General features: G+C 34.5%; 2 protein-coding genes across 3 annotated transcripts in view; one reads left to right on the top strand and one right to left on the bottom strand.

Annotated features, from left to right (window-relative positions):
• The window catches only part of LOC106106193 (ER membrane protein complex subunit 1), an 11,906-nt gene extending 10,659 nt beyond the window's left edge, over nt 1–1,247 (top strand). The window contains exons 13-14 of the mRNA XM_013286740.1: nt 5–58; nt 716–1,247. Coding sequence (XP_013142194.1) covers nt 5–58; nt 716–876 — 215 coding nt within the window. The 3' untranslated portion in view covers nt 877–1,247. The remainder of the gene's footprint in view (nt 1–4; nt 59–715) is intronic.
• A 3,641-nt stretch (nt 1,248–4,888) lies between these two features.
• LOC106106322 (TELO2-interacting protein 1 homolog) lies at nt 4,889–15,396 on the bottom strand. Of its 2 annotated transcripts, XM_013286893.1 has the most exons (17): nt 15,092–15,396; nt 14,782–14,924; nt 14,164–14,338; nt 13,608–13,800; nt 13,178–13,319; nt 12,445–12,607; nt 11,785–11,993; nt 11,229–11,432; nt 10,629–10,823; nt 10,284–10,454; nt 9,555–9,782; nt 8,427–8,569; nt 7,781–7,876; nt 7,052–7,349; nt 6,437–6,728; nt 5,825–6,053; nt 4,889–5,233 (listed from the first exon to the last, which is right to left on the bottom strand). In XM_013286893.1, the coding sequence occupies exons 1-17, from the start codon at nt 15,280–15,282 to the stop codon at nt 5,021–5,023; spliced, it is 3,285 nt and encodes a 1,094-aa protein (XP_013142347.1). In that variant the 5' UTR covers nt 15,283–15,396; the 3' UTR covers nt 4,889–5,020. The 2 variants fall into 2 exon arrangements, with proteins under 2 accessions (XP_013142347.1, XP_013142348.1); XM_013286894.1 differs by lacking the exons at nt 13,608–13,800; nt 14,164–14,338; nt 14,782–14,924; nt 15,092–15,396 and having other exon boundaries at nt 13,188–13,268.
• Between the last annotated feature and the right edge of the window lie 6 nt (nt 15,397–15,402).

Raw genomic sequence — 15,402 nt, forward strand, 5'->3', positions numbered from 1 at the left:
CTGCACACACACCCCGCCGGCATCGAGTCCACCAGCCTCGTGCTTGCTACGGGACTCGGTCAGTCATACACTCACTCACCAATGAATGAACGATTGAATGAAGAAACAATACTTTACGTCAAACCACAAATATGGTCAAGTAGAAATCATTGTATATGGATACAATATGATTCTTTATAAATACTGACCACTTAGCTAGGGAATGAATGAATGACGAACTCACCATTCCTAAACTCTAACGAATGCTGAAATTTAAACACTGTATTGTAAATGTTGTTTATGTTAACAAGTGTTTTGACTTGCTAAACGCCGTTAATAGGCATATGAGAAATTGGAAAAACTTTATTTTTTATACTTTAAACCTGTAAAGATTTTTTTTTTAATATAATGTAATTTAGTAGCGAAATTTATTCATACTCGACGGTTACTTACTGGTGTAAGAATTTTTTAGTTATTGCAATACATACACAAATACAAATCTTTCTTTAAATTAGTACTAGCTTTCGCCCGCGACTCCGTCAGCGTGGAACTGAAATTAAAACAAAAGTGAATAGCCAATGTGTTCTTCCAGACTATCCTCTACATCTATGCCAAATTTCATCAAAATTTATTCAGCCGTTTAAGCTACAAACTCTAACAAACATCCATCCATCTAAACTTTCAGATTTATAATATTAGTAAGATAGATTTTAATGTTATTGCTATCGTTTTACAGATTTATATTATACGCGAGTGGCGCCATCTAAGACATTCGATCTTCTGAAAGACGACTTCGACTACCACCTGATCAGCATCGTGCTGGTGGCGCTGCTGCTCGCCTCCTACACCACCAAGTACTTCGCCTCGCGCAAGACGCTGCGCATGGCCTGGAAGTGATCACACAATCGCAACCGTATTGCAAAGGGATAAAGATCAAATTTGAACACACATGCAACAGGTCAAGGGAGTACGCGAGAAGTAAATATTAAAGAAAATAATCTATTGATCTTATATGGATTTATAGATATATTTTAATGTTTAAAACGCAAGGACGGCAATGCAATATTCCGCTTTTTTAAATATTCTAATGTAATTTTAGTGAAAATTTTATTATCTGTAGCATTTAGTAGATAGTTTAACTTGATGTACAATGTTAAATTAAAAAATGCCTTATAATTATACAAAAACGAGCAATAAATTGAACACCAATAGAATTTTTTATATAAAAATCAGTATAATCTTTTTATAACAAACAGTGTAAGTGTTTTGTAAATATCATATATCGCTGTTAGTATATTAAGATATTTTAAATTATACATAATACTATTATACAGATAATAAATATACTATAAAACGGTCGTTAGCTGTTTGAAAAAAAAACAGTTTACTAATATTCTGGATCACGAAACGAATTTCACACAAAAGTTAGATGTCTATAAACTCTAATTGGCTCAAAAGATCAGATCATTTAGATATGAACCATTGAGCTACAACTCAACTAATTACCAGTTCACAGCTCTACAGTCGACGTAAATTCTTAAAAACAATCAAAAAACTCGGCTCCACTCTCAAGCTCTCAGCACACGCTCATTCAAATCATATATTTGTACAAAACTGAGCCTATCTGTGAATCAGCTCACTGATCTGCAGATCATCACTTTTAATTGAGTTACCCATGACTCATAAAAAGTCACATTGGAATCAATGGTTAACTAAATGATCTAGGAGAACACTAAAAAAACATAGATGTGTGTGAAAAAAAACAACTAGCAGTGTTCTATAAAATGAAAAGTTTGGGAATCTCTTGATTTCCTTGAAAATACCCTCCCGTCCTTCGGGCAGACATGCGGCCTGCGGGGACCATCTTTTAAGTTTATTGTCTGATGTAAATATTAAATGCATGTTGAATCAAGTTTGTTTATCTTTTCCCTAAGCAATACGGTTCGAAAGTTCTCGAAAGGACTATAGGTAAATTATATAAATATATAGTTTTGTGATTGTGCATAGTGTGAGTGTGTAAAATGAATACACTTTATTGTAATTACTGGACGATGACAGATCTGAGGTTATCACGAAAACTAGTGAGAATGTTTTAACGACATCGATGTTAAACACCGCCCATACCGGCTGTAAAAAATAGAAAATCTCATACAATATCTGTCCACTACTAATATTTTCTCGCAAATGTTGTCGAAATATTCGTGATATGTCCTCAGTATCAATAAATTGTTGAAATCATTTAACCTTTTTAGATTAATGTGTGATGTCAATTGCATTCTATTAGTAAGGATTTTTTAGACTACACTCATTTGCAACGAACTTGTACCCATTTTTAACTTAACACAGTAATTTTAATAGGTCTTTTTTTGCAATATTTTGGCGTTCTTTTGTGCATGTCATGACAGAATTATTAAAAAACTGGTTCGAATGACGCGTGTAAGAAACTATACATTAAGTTGTATACAAAAAATACTATTTAATTACTCAATTAATAATAGTAAAAATGACATTAATGTAATTATATGACATAAATAAGAATATAAAAAATAGTTACCATTTCATAGTTGGTTGTATCGAAAATGTCATCGTCCCAGGCCAAGTGTTACTCTAGATATTAAGTTGGTTTGAGGAAAAATTTGTAAGTCAATAAATTATGCAGTTCAGTCAATATTCTGCTTAACTTATTGACTCAAGATCAATTTGTCTAGTGCAATTTAGTCACTGGCTTCAGTAAATATCCACTGGAAAGGTCACCGCTTGGAAATAACAGCATTTTGCTTCGTAATTTATAGCTTATTCTATTGTTCGAGTTTCCGAAATCGCAACCGTCAGCGCCAAAATGGCGGATATCAAATAGGCACAAAATCCCACAGCTTATAGCCTCTCCAGTGGACTAAAGAGGTCAGAGGATTTAGTATAATTTAAGGGTGGTTTGTATTTATTTAAATTTGGAACAAGATCATTCCATAATTCATATCTATTTCACAGTACAAGCGATTTCCGTTACTTTTTATTGTATATCTCAACATATCTGCAAACTTGTGTTCAAATGTTATTGAGTTTAAAGTTTAAATGTTATTGAAAAAGGTAAAAAAAACACGATTTGTTCTTTTATACGTATATTGGTAACACTTTTTAAGCATCATTGTTATTTATATCGTGAAATGTACAAATAAGGACAAGTGCTTACGAATTTCCTTCATATATTAAATCTTATTTATCCTACATTTACATTACTTAAGTTATTAAACGTCGCGATGTAAAAGGTCCTATGTAAGCTATAAAAATTAATTTAACAAAAACAGGAATATCGATTTTTATCTGTTTAAAATATCGATTTCGTAACTGTCACATTGACACCTGTCATATGGACCTGTTATGTCACGACAAGTCTAGAATGCAAATTATTTTCGAGGTTACAATATTGTAATCTTTTATGTTGCAATTTTAATATAATTTTTCACTTATCGCAACATTTGTTATTTAGCATTTAAGGTCAAAGTATTAAAGGGTTTTTTGTTTTATTTAATATCTATTCATTGTTAGTCATTGTATCCGAATGTGTTAGAAAATGTAATCCGAAAAACCTTGAATATTTAATTCAGTTGAAAATATTCGAGAAGCGAAAAATAATAGTTAAGATCAATGCAAATAAAAGTCTTGTAAATCTCACATTTACATTTTTAGTTTACAAATTACATTAAATCTGGCAACTTTATGGTTATATATATGGTGTTGCTAGTAAAAATATTTTCTTGTTCTAGTTAAAGATGTATAAATCGTAAACATTGCAATATTAAATAGTAAAGTACATGTAAAGACAGGCTGCCATGTGTGGGTTGAGGTCGCAATGGTTTTATATGATATACGTTTGTTTTAAAACAGGTTTGTTTTGTAAAATATAAAGATTACATACTGCCAATTTGTGTTTTATTGGAATGCTTTGATGAGATTCAAATGTGCCGCAGCATGTCTGCGTGTGTAGAAATGTCGGGTTTTCCATAGCGAATTAATTATACAATCGACGAAAAAACGTTCCTAAAATGTACAATTAAATACCACGCTCAAAAATAGTATCTTCAGAATGACTTTTTAAAAAAAACTACAAAGACCCCTGTCCCCTTAATAATATTATAAATGCGAAAGATTGTATTGCATGTTTGTCAGAGTGTATATTCTAAATGGCTAAACGATGAAAACATTGCATAGATTTAGATGACGAGTCTGGAAAAACTCACAAGCTATTTTTTTTTAATTTCACGCGAAACTGAAAGAACACATAGGCTTACTTGTTTTTTTAATTCCACGCGGACTAAAGCTAGTCTATTATAAAGAGAAAAGAACCATATTTTTGTATGTATTGAAATAACACAAAAATTACTGGGCCGATTTTCAAAATTCCTTCACCGTTAGAAAGGTAATTTACCTGTGAGAGACGTATATTTTTTTTAATTTCACGTGGACAAAGTTGCTAGCAATAGCTCGTTTGCTATCATGTTATAAGCAATGGTTAAAAAAATACAGGTGTAACTTATTTTCATTCTGGAGAAGGTACTTTTTTGAGCGTCTTACTAAATAGTACATATTTTGGATACTGGTATAATTTAGTTTGCTATAGCACTGCCACCATTTTGAATCACCCGGAGACTGGTTCGAGTCGTAGCTTGCTTAAACTATGTTTTTTAAAATAAAAATAAAAGATGAAAGTAGGATTTAATTTATAATTTATGTCTTTGCAAATTATTAATACGCGAGCAGTGTTAGATTATTTACAATAGAATACATAATTAAAATGTCTATATTTTTAAACAGTCATATCCTTGTCAATGTAGATCAGTACATATAACATTTAAATACTAAACAAAACAATAGCTTATTTACAATACTAAGGGTCTGTCCCACCATTGACTGATGGCTCAGATAGCTTAAAAATGACGTCACTGTCAGATAAATCAAAATCCGATATTTTCATCACATGTTTTACAAGTTGGATTGCTATTTGACAATCTAGAAGAATTTGGTATCTGACTCTAAATTTAATTTAACTTTTATGTTTCTTGAATATCAATTTGATATTCTTCTCGTAGTCGGTATGCGCGCACTTGTAGGTGTTGCCGGTGACGTCACAGAGGGGCAGTGTGACGTCACGCGGCGCGGGCAGCACGCGCTCGTTGGCGCACACCACGCGCATGTAGTACCACACCACGCCGTAGTTACTTAATGACATTTGTTGGAAGAAACTCACAGACAGTTCCTGGAAAAAACCATTTATAATTAAAAAAACATGTTACCAGTTGCAAAAACGACGTCTAAAATAACAGATAACTACAATAAAGAGAAATTATTAAGCTTTTGTTGGCGACTTCATTTTTTCTCATGGCAAAAGAATTTTGATATCCGTTCTGTAATTTTTGAGTTTATCCATTCCACATAAAAATACAAATACCTCTTTATAACATTATAAATTACACAAAAAATTTACTTTATATATTAACTAGCTGTTGCCCGCGACTCCGTCCGGGTGGTATTAAAAAAAAACAAAAGTGTAAAATATAACAAAGTAGCCTATGTGTTCTTGCAGACTATCCTCTACATCTGTACCAAATTTCATCGAAATCCGTTCAGCCAGGTTACAAACTCTAACAAACATCCATGCATCTATCCATCCATCTAAACTTTCGCATTTATAATATTAGTATGAATAATTTATTTACAAAATAATATTCATCCACACAAAAAATGCTAAACATAGGTCTTGACTTTCTACCATTAAAAGTAACCAAATAACTTGGATGCAATATTTTACGATTCAGCAATATCAACATAATATAAGAAAGTACAATACCTGCAGGGGTAGCGGCTGGTTCTTGGAGAGGTAGGGTAAGGCGGCATCCATGGCTGCCTCTACCCCGGGCTCGTCCACGCCCAGCTGCAGCAGCAGGCGCGGCAGCGCGGCCAGCGCGGCGCCCTGCAGCCGGTAGCCCGCGCTCAGCCGGTACAACGAACCCACGTCTTTTAGTAAACTCTCTGTACTGCTTCTTTTTAAGTATTTGTATATGTGTGGGAGTACATCTCTGGAAAATATATTGGATAGTCTTAGCACGAGACTTCGATCAACGTACATTTGTTCTAAATTTCAACATCTGTAAGTCATTTTGGAATAACGTAGTAATAAACGTCCATCCATCCACACGTTAAAAGCGAATAATTCGAATTGCGTTCTGTTTGATTTCTAAAAATAATAATAGTATTATATTTGTTTAAGAGCAACATTTATTATAAAAATACATGTTAAGTATGCCATTGTTTTAATATTTATTCATGCAGATTTAAAAAAAAAAAAATATTTTCGCAAATACAAAATCCGAATATGAGATACTACTGCAAATAGCATTATAACTAACTAAAATTTCTTTTACTATTTAACTATTTAAAAACAAAATAAAAAAAATCTTACTTGGAGGCGCGGCTTCTTATAAAATCTTTCGACAGCGTTGCCATGGTAACGAGTAGGTCTAGCGCCGCCATGGCGACCGGCGGGTGCGCCACGGTGGCCACGAGCGGAGACCACGCGGCGTGGACCAGCGGCAGCAGGTGGTCCTCGTGGTCCTGCAGCAGGAGCATGCCGCAGCGCAGCACGCGCAGCGCGACCACGCTCTCGTCGCGCCGCGGGGACGTTATGAAGTTGATAGTACGCCGCAGAATGGACACTGTCACTGATATGTGACGGGGGACGGGATCTTTCTCTTCTGGAACATGAAAATACATCAATTTTAGGAGAATATAGGGTTAAAAGACAAAATTTGAGAATTACTTGCACTTATAATATAACTAGTTGCAATTATTCTATATTTGCTTAAACTTTTGCTATGTTGAGAGCTCTCAAGTTAAAAACCGGTTAATATCTTCTAAAAATAATACTTATTGTAAATCGTAAGAGTACACGAAATCGATAGAGGTATGTGGTCTCTGTTTACCCCTTGATTTACGGGTGTAAGTTGTTATTATAAATTGCTATATCCGAATTTAAAAACATTTAACACTGCCTCGGATATAAAAAAAATAAACTCACTTGTAACAGTATCGTCATAATCCAATTCATTCTCATCTTTATTTACATCTTCTAAATACATCTCTTCCGCACTCTTCTTGTCTATATCCTCTTTGTGTAGCATTTCCTCTACTTCTTTCTGATTCTTAGCAAATTCTACAACATCTTTCAATACATTCGGTATTTCAGTGTCCTTTGCTATGGTTGTTTCTTCTTCAATATAAAACCATTTTCTTAAATAATTGATGAAAGTTAAAAATACTTGTAAATACGCGTAGCGATCTTTTTCATGATATTTATCGCAGCTTTGGACGAGAACCTAATTAAGAAAAAAATATAAAATCATTATTTGTCTGTTTTAAATCATTTTAATTAAAAAATAATTAAAAACGAACAAATTAAAAACCAAATCTAGTCAGGTGTGAAGTGATAGTATTTTATGTGAAGTGATTTTAACTAAAAATATATAAAATCCACGTGCGTATAGAAAATTTAATAAATTGAATTAAAAAACTACATGGCAGATACAGTATGATACTTTTTTGATGAAAAGGACGCTAGTGAGCTGACCTAGGACTATAGTGTATACAGATATACTTGTAAGACTATATTAAAAAAAAAAACAAATGAATAAAAAAAAACAATCATTTTCACTTACTAATTCCATTAATTAGTATTTAAGGTAGATCTTTATTGTAGATTTTGTGAATGTACACTAAGGGGAGCACTTAAGGAGTATGAGTTACTCACGTCATCGACGATACCGTAGAGGTAGTCCAGTATGGAAGTGTCGCTGTATCTCATCACGACAGACAATATCTCCAACGCTGACTGGATGTTCCACGCCTGCAAGAAAAAAAAATTTACACAATACAAAACCATCTTATGGATGGATGGATGGATATTTGTTAGAGTTTGTAGACTAAACGGCTTAACGGATCTCGATGAAATTTGGCATAGACGTAGAGTATAGTCTAAAAGAACACATAGGCTACTAACTTTTGTTTTTTTTTTTTAATTCCATGCGGACGGCGTCGCGGGCGAAAGCTATTATGAAATAATTAAATAATCTTTTCGCGTAAATTCAAATCTTACTAGAGTATTATAAAATAAAAACAATTTTATAACGACAATATCCTCGTAAAATCTACTAATATGGAGATAAAAGTTTCTTTTTGTATGTAACAGATAAACTAAAAAACTACTGGAGCGATTTTTAAAATCCTTCCACTATTAGAAAGCTAAATTATCACTGAGCGATATAGGCTATATTACATTTATTTTAATTGTACACGGAAGAAACAGGGGGGGAAAAAACTATATAACAAGCTAGTATTACCGACTTACCGACTTACGAATTTGGTATATTATAGTTTTATTAGGTATAAGTATGTACCTTTTTAAGTTTATTAGTGATCTGACTGGTGATGTAGTCTCCGTTGGCGGCGATGAGGTCCCCCGCGGCGGAGTGCCCGCAGGCCGAGGCCACGGCCAGCGTCGCCTGCAGCCCCGCGGCGTGCAGCACCTCGTAGCGACTACCTGGATACATCTTACTAATATTATAAATACGAAAGTTTAGATAGATGGATGTTTCTTAGAGTTTGTTAAACAGCTGTACTGATCATAACACATAAGCTACTTTTTATCCCGGGAATAGTAAGTTCCCGTGGGATTCATTTTTTTTTCATGTTTACTCGATCATTCTGCAACGGTTCAACATATCTTATTGAAATATGGCACAGATATAAAACAAAGTCTGAAGTACACATGGGATAAGGTTCATCCCTGAAAAATGTCCGGTTCCCGAGGGATACGTAGCTTTTTGTTATTTATATAGTTCGTATGTTTTTTAATACCACGCGGACGAAGTCGCGGGCAACAGTTAGTAATATTATAAAATTTTCACCTATTTATCAATATTTATACTTATAGAATACTAAAAAACACTTTGTTATGTTTGATGTCAGCAATCATGGTATATCTTAGTAATCTTGCTTCTTACTAATATCATAAATGCGAAAGTTTAGATGAATGGATGTTTGTTAAAGTTTGTAGCCTAGACGGCTGAACGGATCTCAATGAAATTCGGCATACGCGTAAAATATAGTTAAACACGTAGGCTACTCACTTTTTTTTTTTTAATGCGATAGTTAGTATTTGAATAAATCTTGTATTTATACAAAAAGGTTCTGCATTTATGACACAATATAGGCTACACTTAAGCCATTTATTTTACAGGGTAAATAAATTGGAAAAAACTGTCATGACAGAAAGGGACAAAAACTATAAGCCAAGCGAAATTGATAGGTAAGGGTAATCATCCAATGGTAAAGACCGTTGTTGTCTTTTGTGCATTTGAATTATGACATTTGAAGACAATAACATATTTTTCTAATAATTGTTTGCGAACGAAGCAATGAAACAGCTAATTTATTGTAAATCTACAACAAAAATCTTGACAAAAAGTTGTCTTTGTCATTATAATTTTAATGATTCCGTAAAGCGTGAACCCTCAGTTACAAACCTACTCTCTCCAGCAGTAGACAGATGGTCTTCATGAGGTAGGGCTGGAAGTGTTCCTGCAGGCGCGCCGCCAGCTCGCCCAGGCCGGCGGTGAGCAGGCAGCTGAGCAGCAGGTGGCGCTGCAGCTGCGCGGCGCTGCGGCACCCCCCGCACCCCGCACCCAGCGCACCCCGCGCCTGCCGGTAGCTGATGCCGGTGTACCGCACCTCCATCGCACCCTCGAATAAACCTGAACAAACCATTCAGTTACACAAGAGGGAAGGAGAAGAAGAATAGAAGATTTGCGGAGGTGGGAACGTTAAAATAGAGAAATACTCTTTCTTACTCGTTTGTCAATTAAAAGTAGACAACGAATTTGAATTTGTTTATTTGTAAACGGTTTCTTCGCTATTATAGCGAATTCACAGTAAAACATAAAAGTCTACATTTAAATATCAATCCTACTGAAGGTCTGGGAACTTGAGTTTTAAAAAATTCTGATACCACTTTGTCTCATAGTCTTATTAAAATTATAAATGCAAAAGTTTATATGGATGTTTGTTAAAGTTTGTAGCCTAAACTGCTCCGTAGCAGAACCGTCTGGAAGAACACATAGGCTACTTTTTAAATTCCACGCGGACGAAGTCGCAGGTAAAAGCCAGTAATTTATAATGTTTAACTTTGTTCTAAGATCTACCGGTTAATTATACCGATTTCATATATCCTAATTCATCTAGTATTTTGAACTGACCTGGTACACTATCCTTGCTCCATCCCCGAGGGTTATACACGTTGACATCCAGGGTATCCTCTGTGCTGAGGGCGGGCTCCTCTGCATCCAGCTCCAGCGGAAGATACCACAAGTCCTCCTCCAGGTATACATCTAGTATCCGCTTGGCGAGCGACGGCGAGGCCTTTGGAGCTGGAAATCAAGCAAAAATGCAAAAGATTGGATGGATGGATGTTAATATGTAAAAGCTAGAAAGTTTATGATAGTATGGTACAGAATACTTTATTAAAACAAATAAAAGAAAAATTTATAGAAATATTGCAATAGTACGTCAGATTTTAACTGAATAATGTATGTGATAGTTACCAGAGCCGATACAATTGATGATGTAGGCCAGTTCGCAGTCCCTCTGCTGGAAGAGGTCCAGCAGGTGGTCCAGCACGAGGTGCGCGCACTCCGCCCCCGCCAGCTCGCCGCACAGCGCGCGCAGCCGCGACACGCACTCCGCCTCCTCCAGGTGACGGAACTCCAGCCACGGGGACGTCGAACTGCTGCTCAACTCTATAAGGATACATTCGAGAAAAATCAAGAAGGAAAAAACACAATGCAAATCGTATCTTAAGGACCATAGTGTTCAGAAAGCAATTCAATAGATTTTCTACTCTATTCAAATCTCCATAAGGTGCAGTATAAGTCGACTCCGGATATTTAGTTTTTCATTCAACTATGTATTTTAAAACAATCTAAATAAAGTTCAATACAGCTTGTAGTCAAACGTTAATTTTTTCCGCACTGATGTCAGCAAAATCATCTGCCACATGCACGAAATTCATCTCTTAACCAATACCAATAAGGTCTATTATCGCTTGTGACCTAATCTCAACTCTATACAAATACAAATTATGTTACTTGTAGGCCAATCTGAACTCTACACCGCTACAAATAGAGTATACAATCGCTTGTGACCTGTGACGTCAGTGTCGGTCGACACGCGCGTGGCGAGGGAGACGCGCTGCGTGTGCAATGCGGCGGCGTGACGTAACGCGTCGCAAAGTGTGGGCAGGCCGCCGCGCGACGTCAGCGCTGACGTCAGCCGGTCGCCGCGCCCGTAGCCCAGCACACGCATGTACCCGTATACCAGGTCTAGACCCACCAGCTTGCGACTGGAATCTGATATACATTAAAATATTTTAATAACACTTAATTTAGATAAAGTTAACTAAATATTTTCAAATAAGCATACGGCCGAATACTGAAACGACATTTAAATAAGTAACAAGTCAAATTATCAGGTCGTTTCGTTGGCCGTTAGATTCATTAAATAACAGAAAGAATTATATCAAGCATGAATTTTTAGTCATTAAAATATTTTTTACATTGCCATTTCACGGTCTAGTATTAAACAATTTGAATGCTGTTTAAAAAGGAACTTCAATCTATTGAAAAATTAAGACTGACACAAATGACAAATTATTTAATGTATATAAGCGATTTTATGACACTTATGTAAAAATATACTTACTAATATTATTCAATACTCTCGGCAAATTAGTGAGTACATTAAGAAAGTTCTCGCACAATGTATCCAGCGTGTCTACAATCTGTTCCTTGGGCGAGTCTGTGAAGTACGTCTTGAGTACGCGAGAGCAGTACTGCGCTACTTGCGGGTAGCTGTCGTTAGACAGGGACAGCAATACATCTAACACTATCGGTATCGAAGGCTTCATTGATCTGGAATTAAAAATTCGAACTTTATGAAAGAAAATAATAAAAAATGTCAAAATTAAATGTTAATATAAAAAAAATAACTAGTAGTTTTAATAACAAGCTTTCGCCTGCGATATTACTACCATTACTTTGGTATTTAAAGTATTGGTAATATTCTAGAACAATTTACAAGTCGAATGCAAAAATAAATTCACAAATCAAATTAGTGTTTCCACAGATTAATGTAAACAAATATTGTAATCTTTATAGCTTTAACTAGCTTTTGCCCGCGATTCCGTCAGCGTGGAATAAAAGCAGAAGTAAGTAGCTTATGTGTTCTTCCAGACTATCATCTACATCTATACCAAATTTCATCGAAATCCATTCAGCCGTCTAGGCTACAAACTCTAACAAACATCCAACCATCTATACTTTGGCATTTATAATATTAGTAAGTAAGTAAGATTGTACTTACTGATTGCATTCATTTAATATCCTTGAGCAAAGTACGGCTAGTTCTTTGCGTACTTTGACGTGTTCATGTGTACTAAGCGGCACCAGACTGCGCACCACGAGGGACAACTTCTCCCCTGCCATTGTGTACCACTCTGGTGAACGACGGACTATGTCCTTCAGACCTGGAAGTTTATGTCTCTGGTTAATTAAAAAAGAATTTCCACTAACACTATCATCATCATCATCACCGGCGTCATCATCACGACATCACGTCCCCACTGAGGGGCTCGGAGCCTACCCTAATAAGGGGTGACTAGGCTATAGTCAACCACCCTGGCCAACTAGCACTAGCACCAATCTAATTTTAATTAACAGTCATGCAGTCTTAAAGCTAGTTATGGAAATGTACTAGAGGGAAATAAGTTTAATGAATGTATTCTGAAACTAATTTTAAATATTCGCAATTTTAATGGAATTTGGACTATAAATGCTTAATCGTTTAAGGCTTTATTGAAATATCTTTTCAGTATTCGGTTGTAAAGATGCGATAAAATATTCATGGGAAATTAAAAAAACAGACATTAAGAAAATGTCTACAATACACAGGAAAGAAAATATAGCTTAGCATTTGAAATTTTTCTGATATCTTATGTAATCAACATGAAAAATAAATTGATAAATAGAAAAGTCTAGAAGGAAGTACCACATATCATGCAAACACTAACATGTATAAATGTGTTGGAATCAATTACCCTTGCTTACATCTTTGTCTATGCAACTTGTCTTCTCTGCGATCATGACCGCAAAGTCTTTGGCAGTTACACTCGTTCTCTTTGGTAACAATTTGTCATTCATTGTTACACATATTACACGGTGGCTTGTGTTTAAAGCAGACTGAAAATTGTTAAACAATGGTCAGGGCTCTTTAAAAATAAAAAGTTCTTAAGTGTTAGTATCAAAGAGTAAGAGTATCAATGATGCATAAAAGAATCAAAGAGCAAGGTATCAAAGAGTTTAAAATAAAAACAAATCATATGTAAAAATGGGTTATAAACTTAATATTTCAGTGTGACTTTAAAATGATTTGCTTGTCATGAAAACTGTAATATACTGTTAATTGTCTAAATAAATATGTCAATGTTAATAAATTTTTTAAATGATCATAAACTTCATGTAACTTACTACTACAACAGCATGTCCCGGGTTTTGTGTGTCCATTGCAATATCCTGTAAAGCGGAGAGCACACCTGGTAATATGCTTGAGAGCATGTCCACCACTACAAACTCAATGTTACTATCCTTTATTTGATATGCACTGTCTGTCAGTTTGTCATGGATAGCTGTGAACGCTGTCATGTTTTTTATTGCAGCTAATCTGTAAAAAAAACTTATACATTAAAATTGTACAGTGTTAAACTTTAATCAATAAATTATTGAGCCAATATTTTTCACTTAATATCACTATAAATAATATTTTGAGTGGTAAATAACTAATGAGTTATCTGCAAAATCTGCAGAATCTGCACATAGTACAGAGGGTTGAAATAAACAGTGATAAAAAAATGGTTTAATTCGTTCACCAACCTTAGTATTGCCAGTTTATTTGTTTTTGTCCAAAATTTAGATAAGTACAGTATTTTTACAGAGAAGAGTAACAACAATTTGTAGAGATTTGTTTGATAAGGTCACAAATGGGTCAAGTACTGTTAGATGTCTAGATTATTTTTGTGAAACTCACCTGAGAGACCTTAACTTTTCAAGTTTTGCCATATGTACAGATACAAAAATTATCTGCGCAAGAAGCGGAACTTGTTTTTTAAATAGCTTGATCCTGAGAGAGTAATCAATTCCGAGCATTAATGCTGTGAGACATTTCATTGCACTTAGTTTTAACTCTTCTGGTACATCGGCAACTAGAACATTTTAATTAAAAACTTTAAAATAAATTTTCTATACATATAAGTATTATAAGAAACCCAAAACTAGTATATATAGAAATGCCAAATACAAAAACTGACAACAAACTAAGTTTATTTATGTTATGTTGGCATGTATTTATATTGGCTATTATTTTGAAGGCATAAACCATACATACAAGTCTTTAAAATATTGTTTTGTATTGTAAATGACAATATTGTTTGAATATGCTTGCTGGCTCTGTTTATTTCACTTTTGTGCTCAAGAGTAGGTAACTGTATATATAAATCTATGACATAAACTTTCTTGGCTTTCTAAGGTTATTATGATAAATGCTTTATTGTAATATATCCAGTGGTTCACAAGTAATGGTCAAACATTTTTTTTTTAGGTGATGGTGATATCTGGGATTTTTTTTTAGTCAGGTCATGAAACTTACTCATTCCAGGTCTAGTTTTGTCAAAAATGAGAGGCATGGAACCAGTTAATATTTTAATACACATCTCCATGTTATTTATGTGTACCTTCTCCAGAACAACTGTCATCGCATCAACAATATTTTTTTGTTGTTCATGCTTGCCTCTGAAAAGACATTTAAATTTGATTAATATTGTAAATTAATGTTGAAATTGGTTTAAAATTATTGTTACATATCTATTCAAGGCTATCAATCAGAAAGATTTTATGATTAACTGTACTTGACACAAAAACAGTTTGTTTTAAATCCTAAGAATAAAAATGTAACATACTTCAACTCTCTTGATCTGATGTGAGTGATGAGTGGATAAAGGAGGTATTGTTGCAATTCCTGTATGTGTTCATCACCCAGTTCGTTTACAATTGAGATATAACCGGCTACATTTTCTTTGGAAGGGTTTACCATCATCACATCACAAACTGGTTTCATTCGAGTAAAAATCTCTTTCAAAGCCGTATTCATTTTGTCGATAAATATTTTTATCAGTAAGGTTTGGTTCACTATCACTATTTGTTAATGTTTTTGTCCATTTACAAAGAAATATATTTGTTTTGTTAAAATTGCAAATGCAAATCGAATCGA

Source organism: Papilio polytes, unplaced genomic scaffold (genome assembly GCF_000836215.1).
Source record: "Papilio polytes unplaced genomic scaffold, Ppol_1.0 DF822289.1, whole genome shotgun sequence".
NCBI classification, from domain to species: Eukaryota; Metazoa; Arthropoda; class Insecta; order Lepidoptera; family Papilionidae; genus Papilio; species Papilio polytes.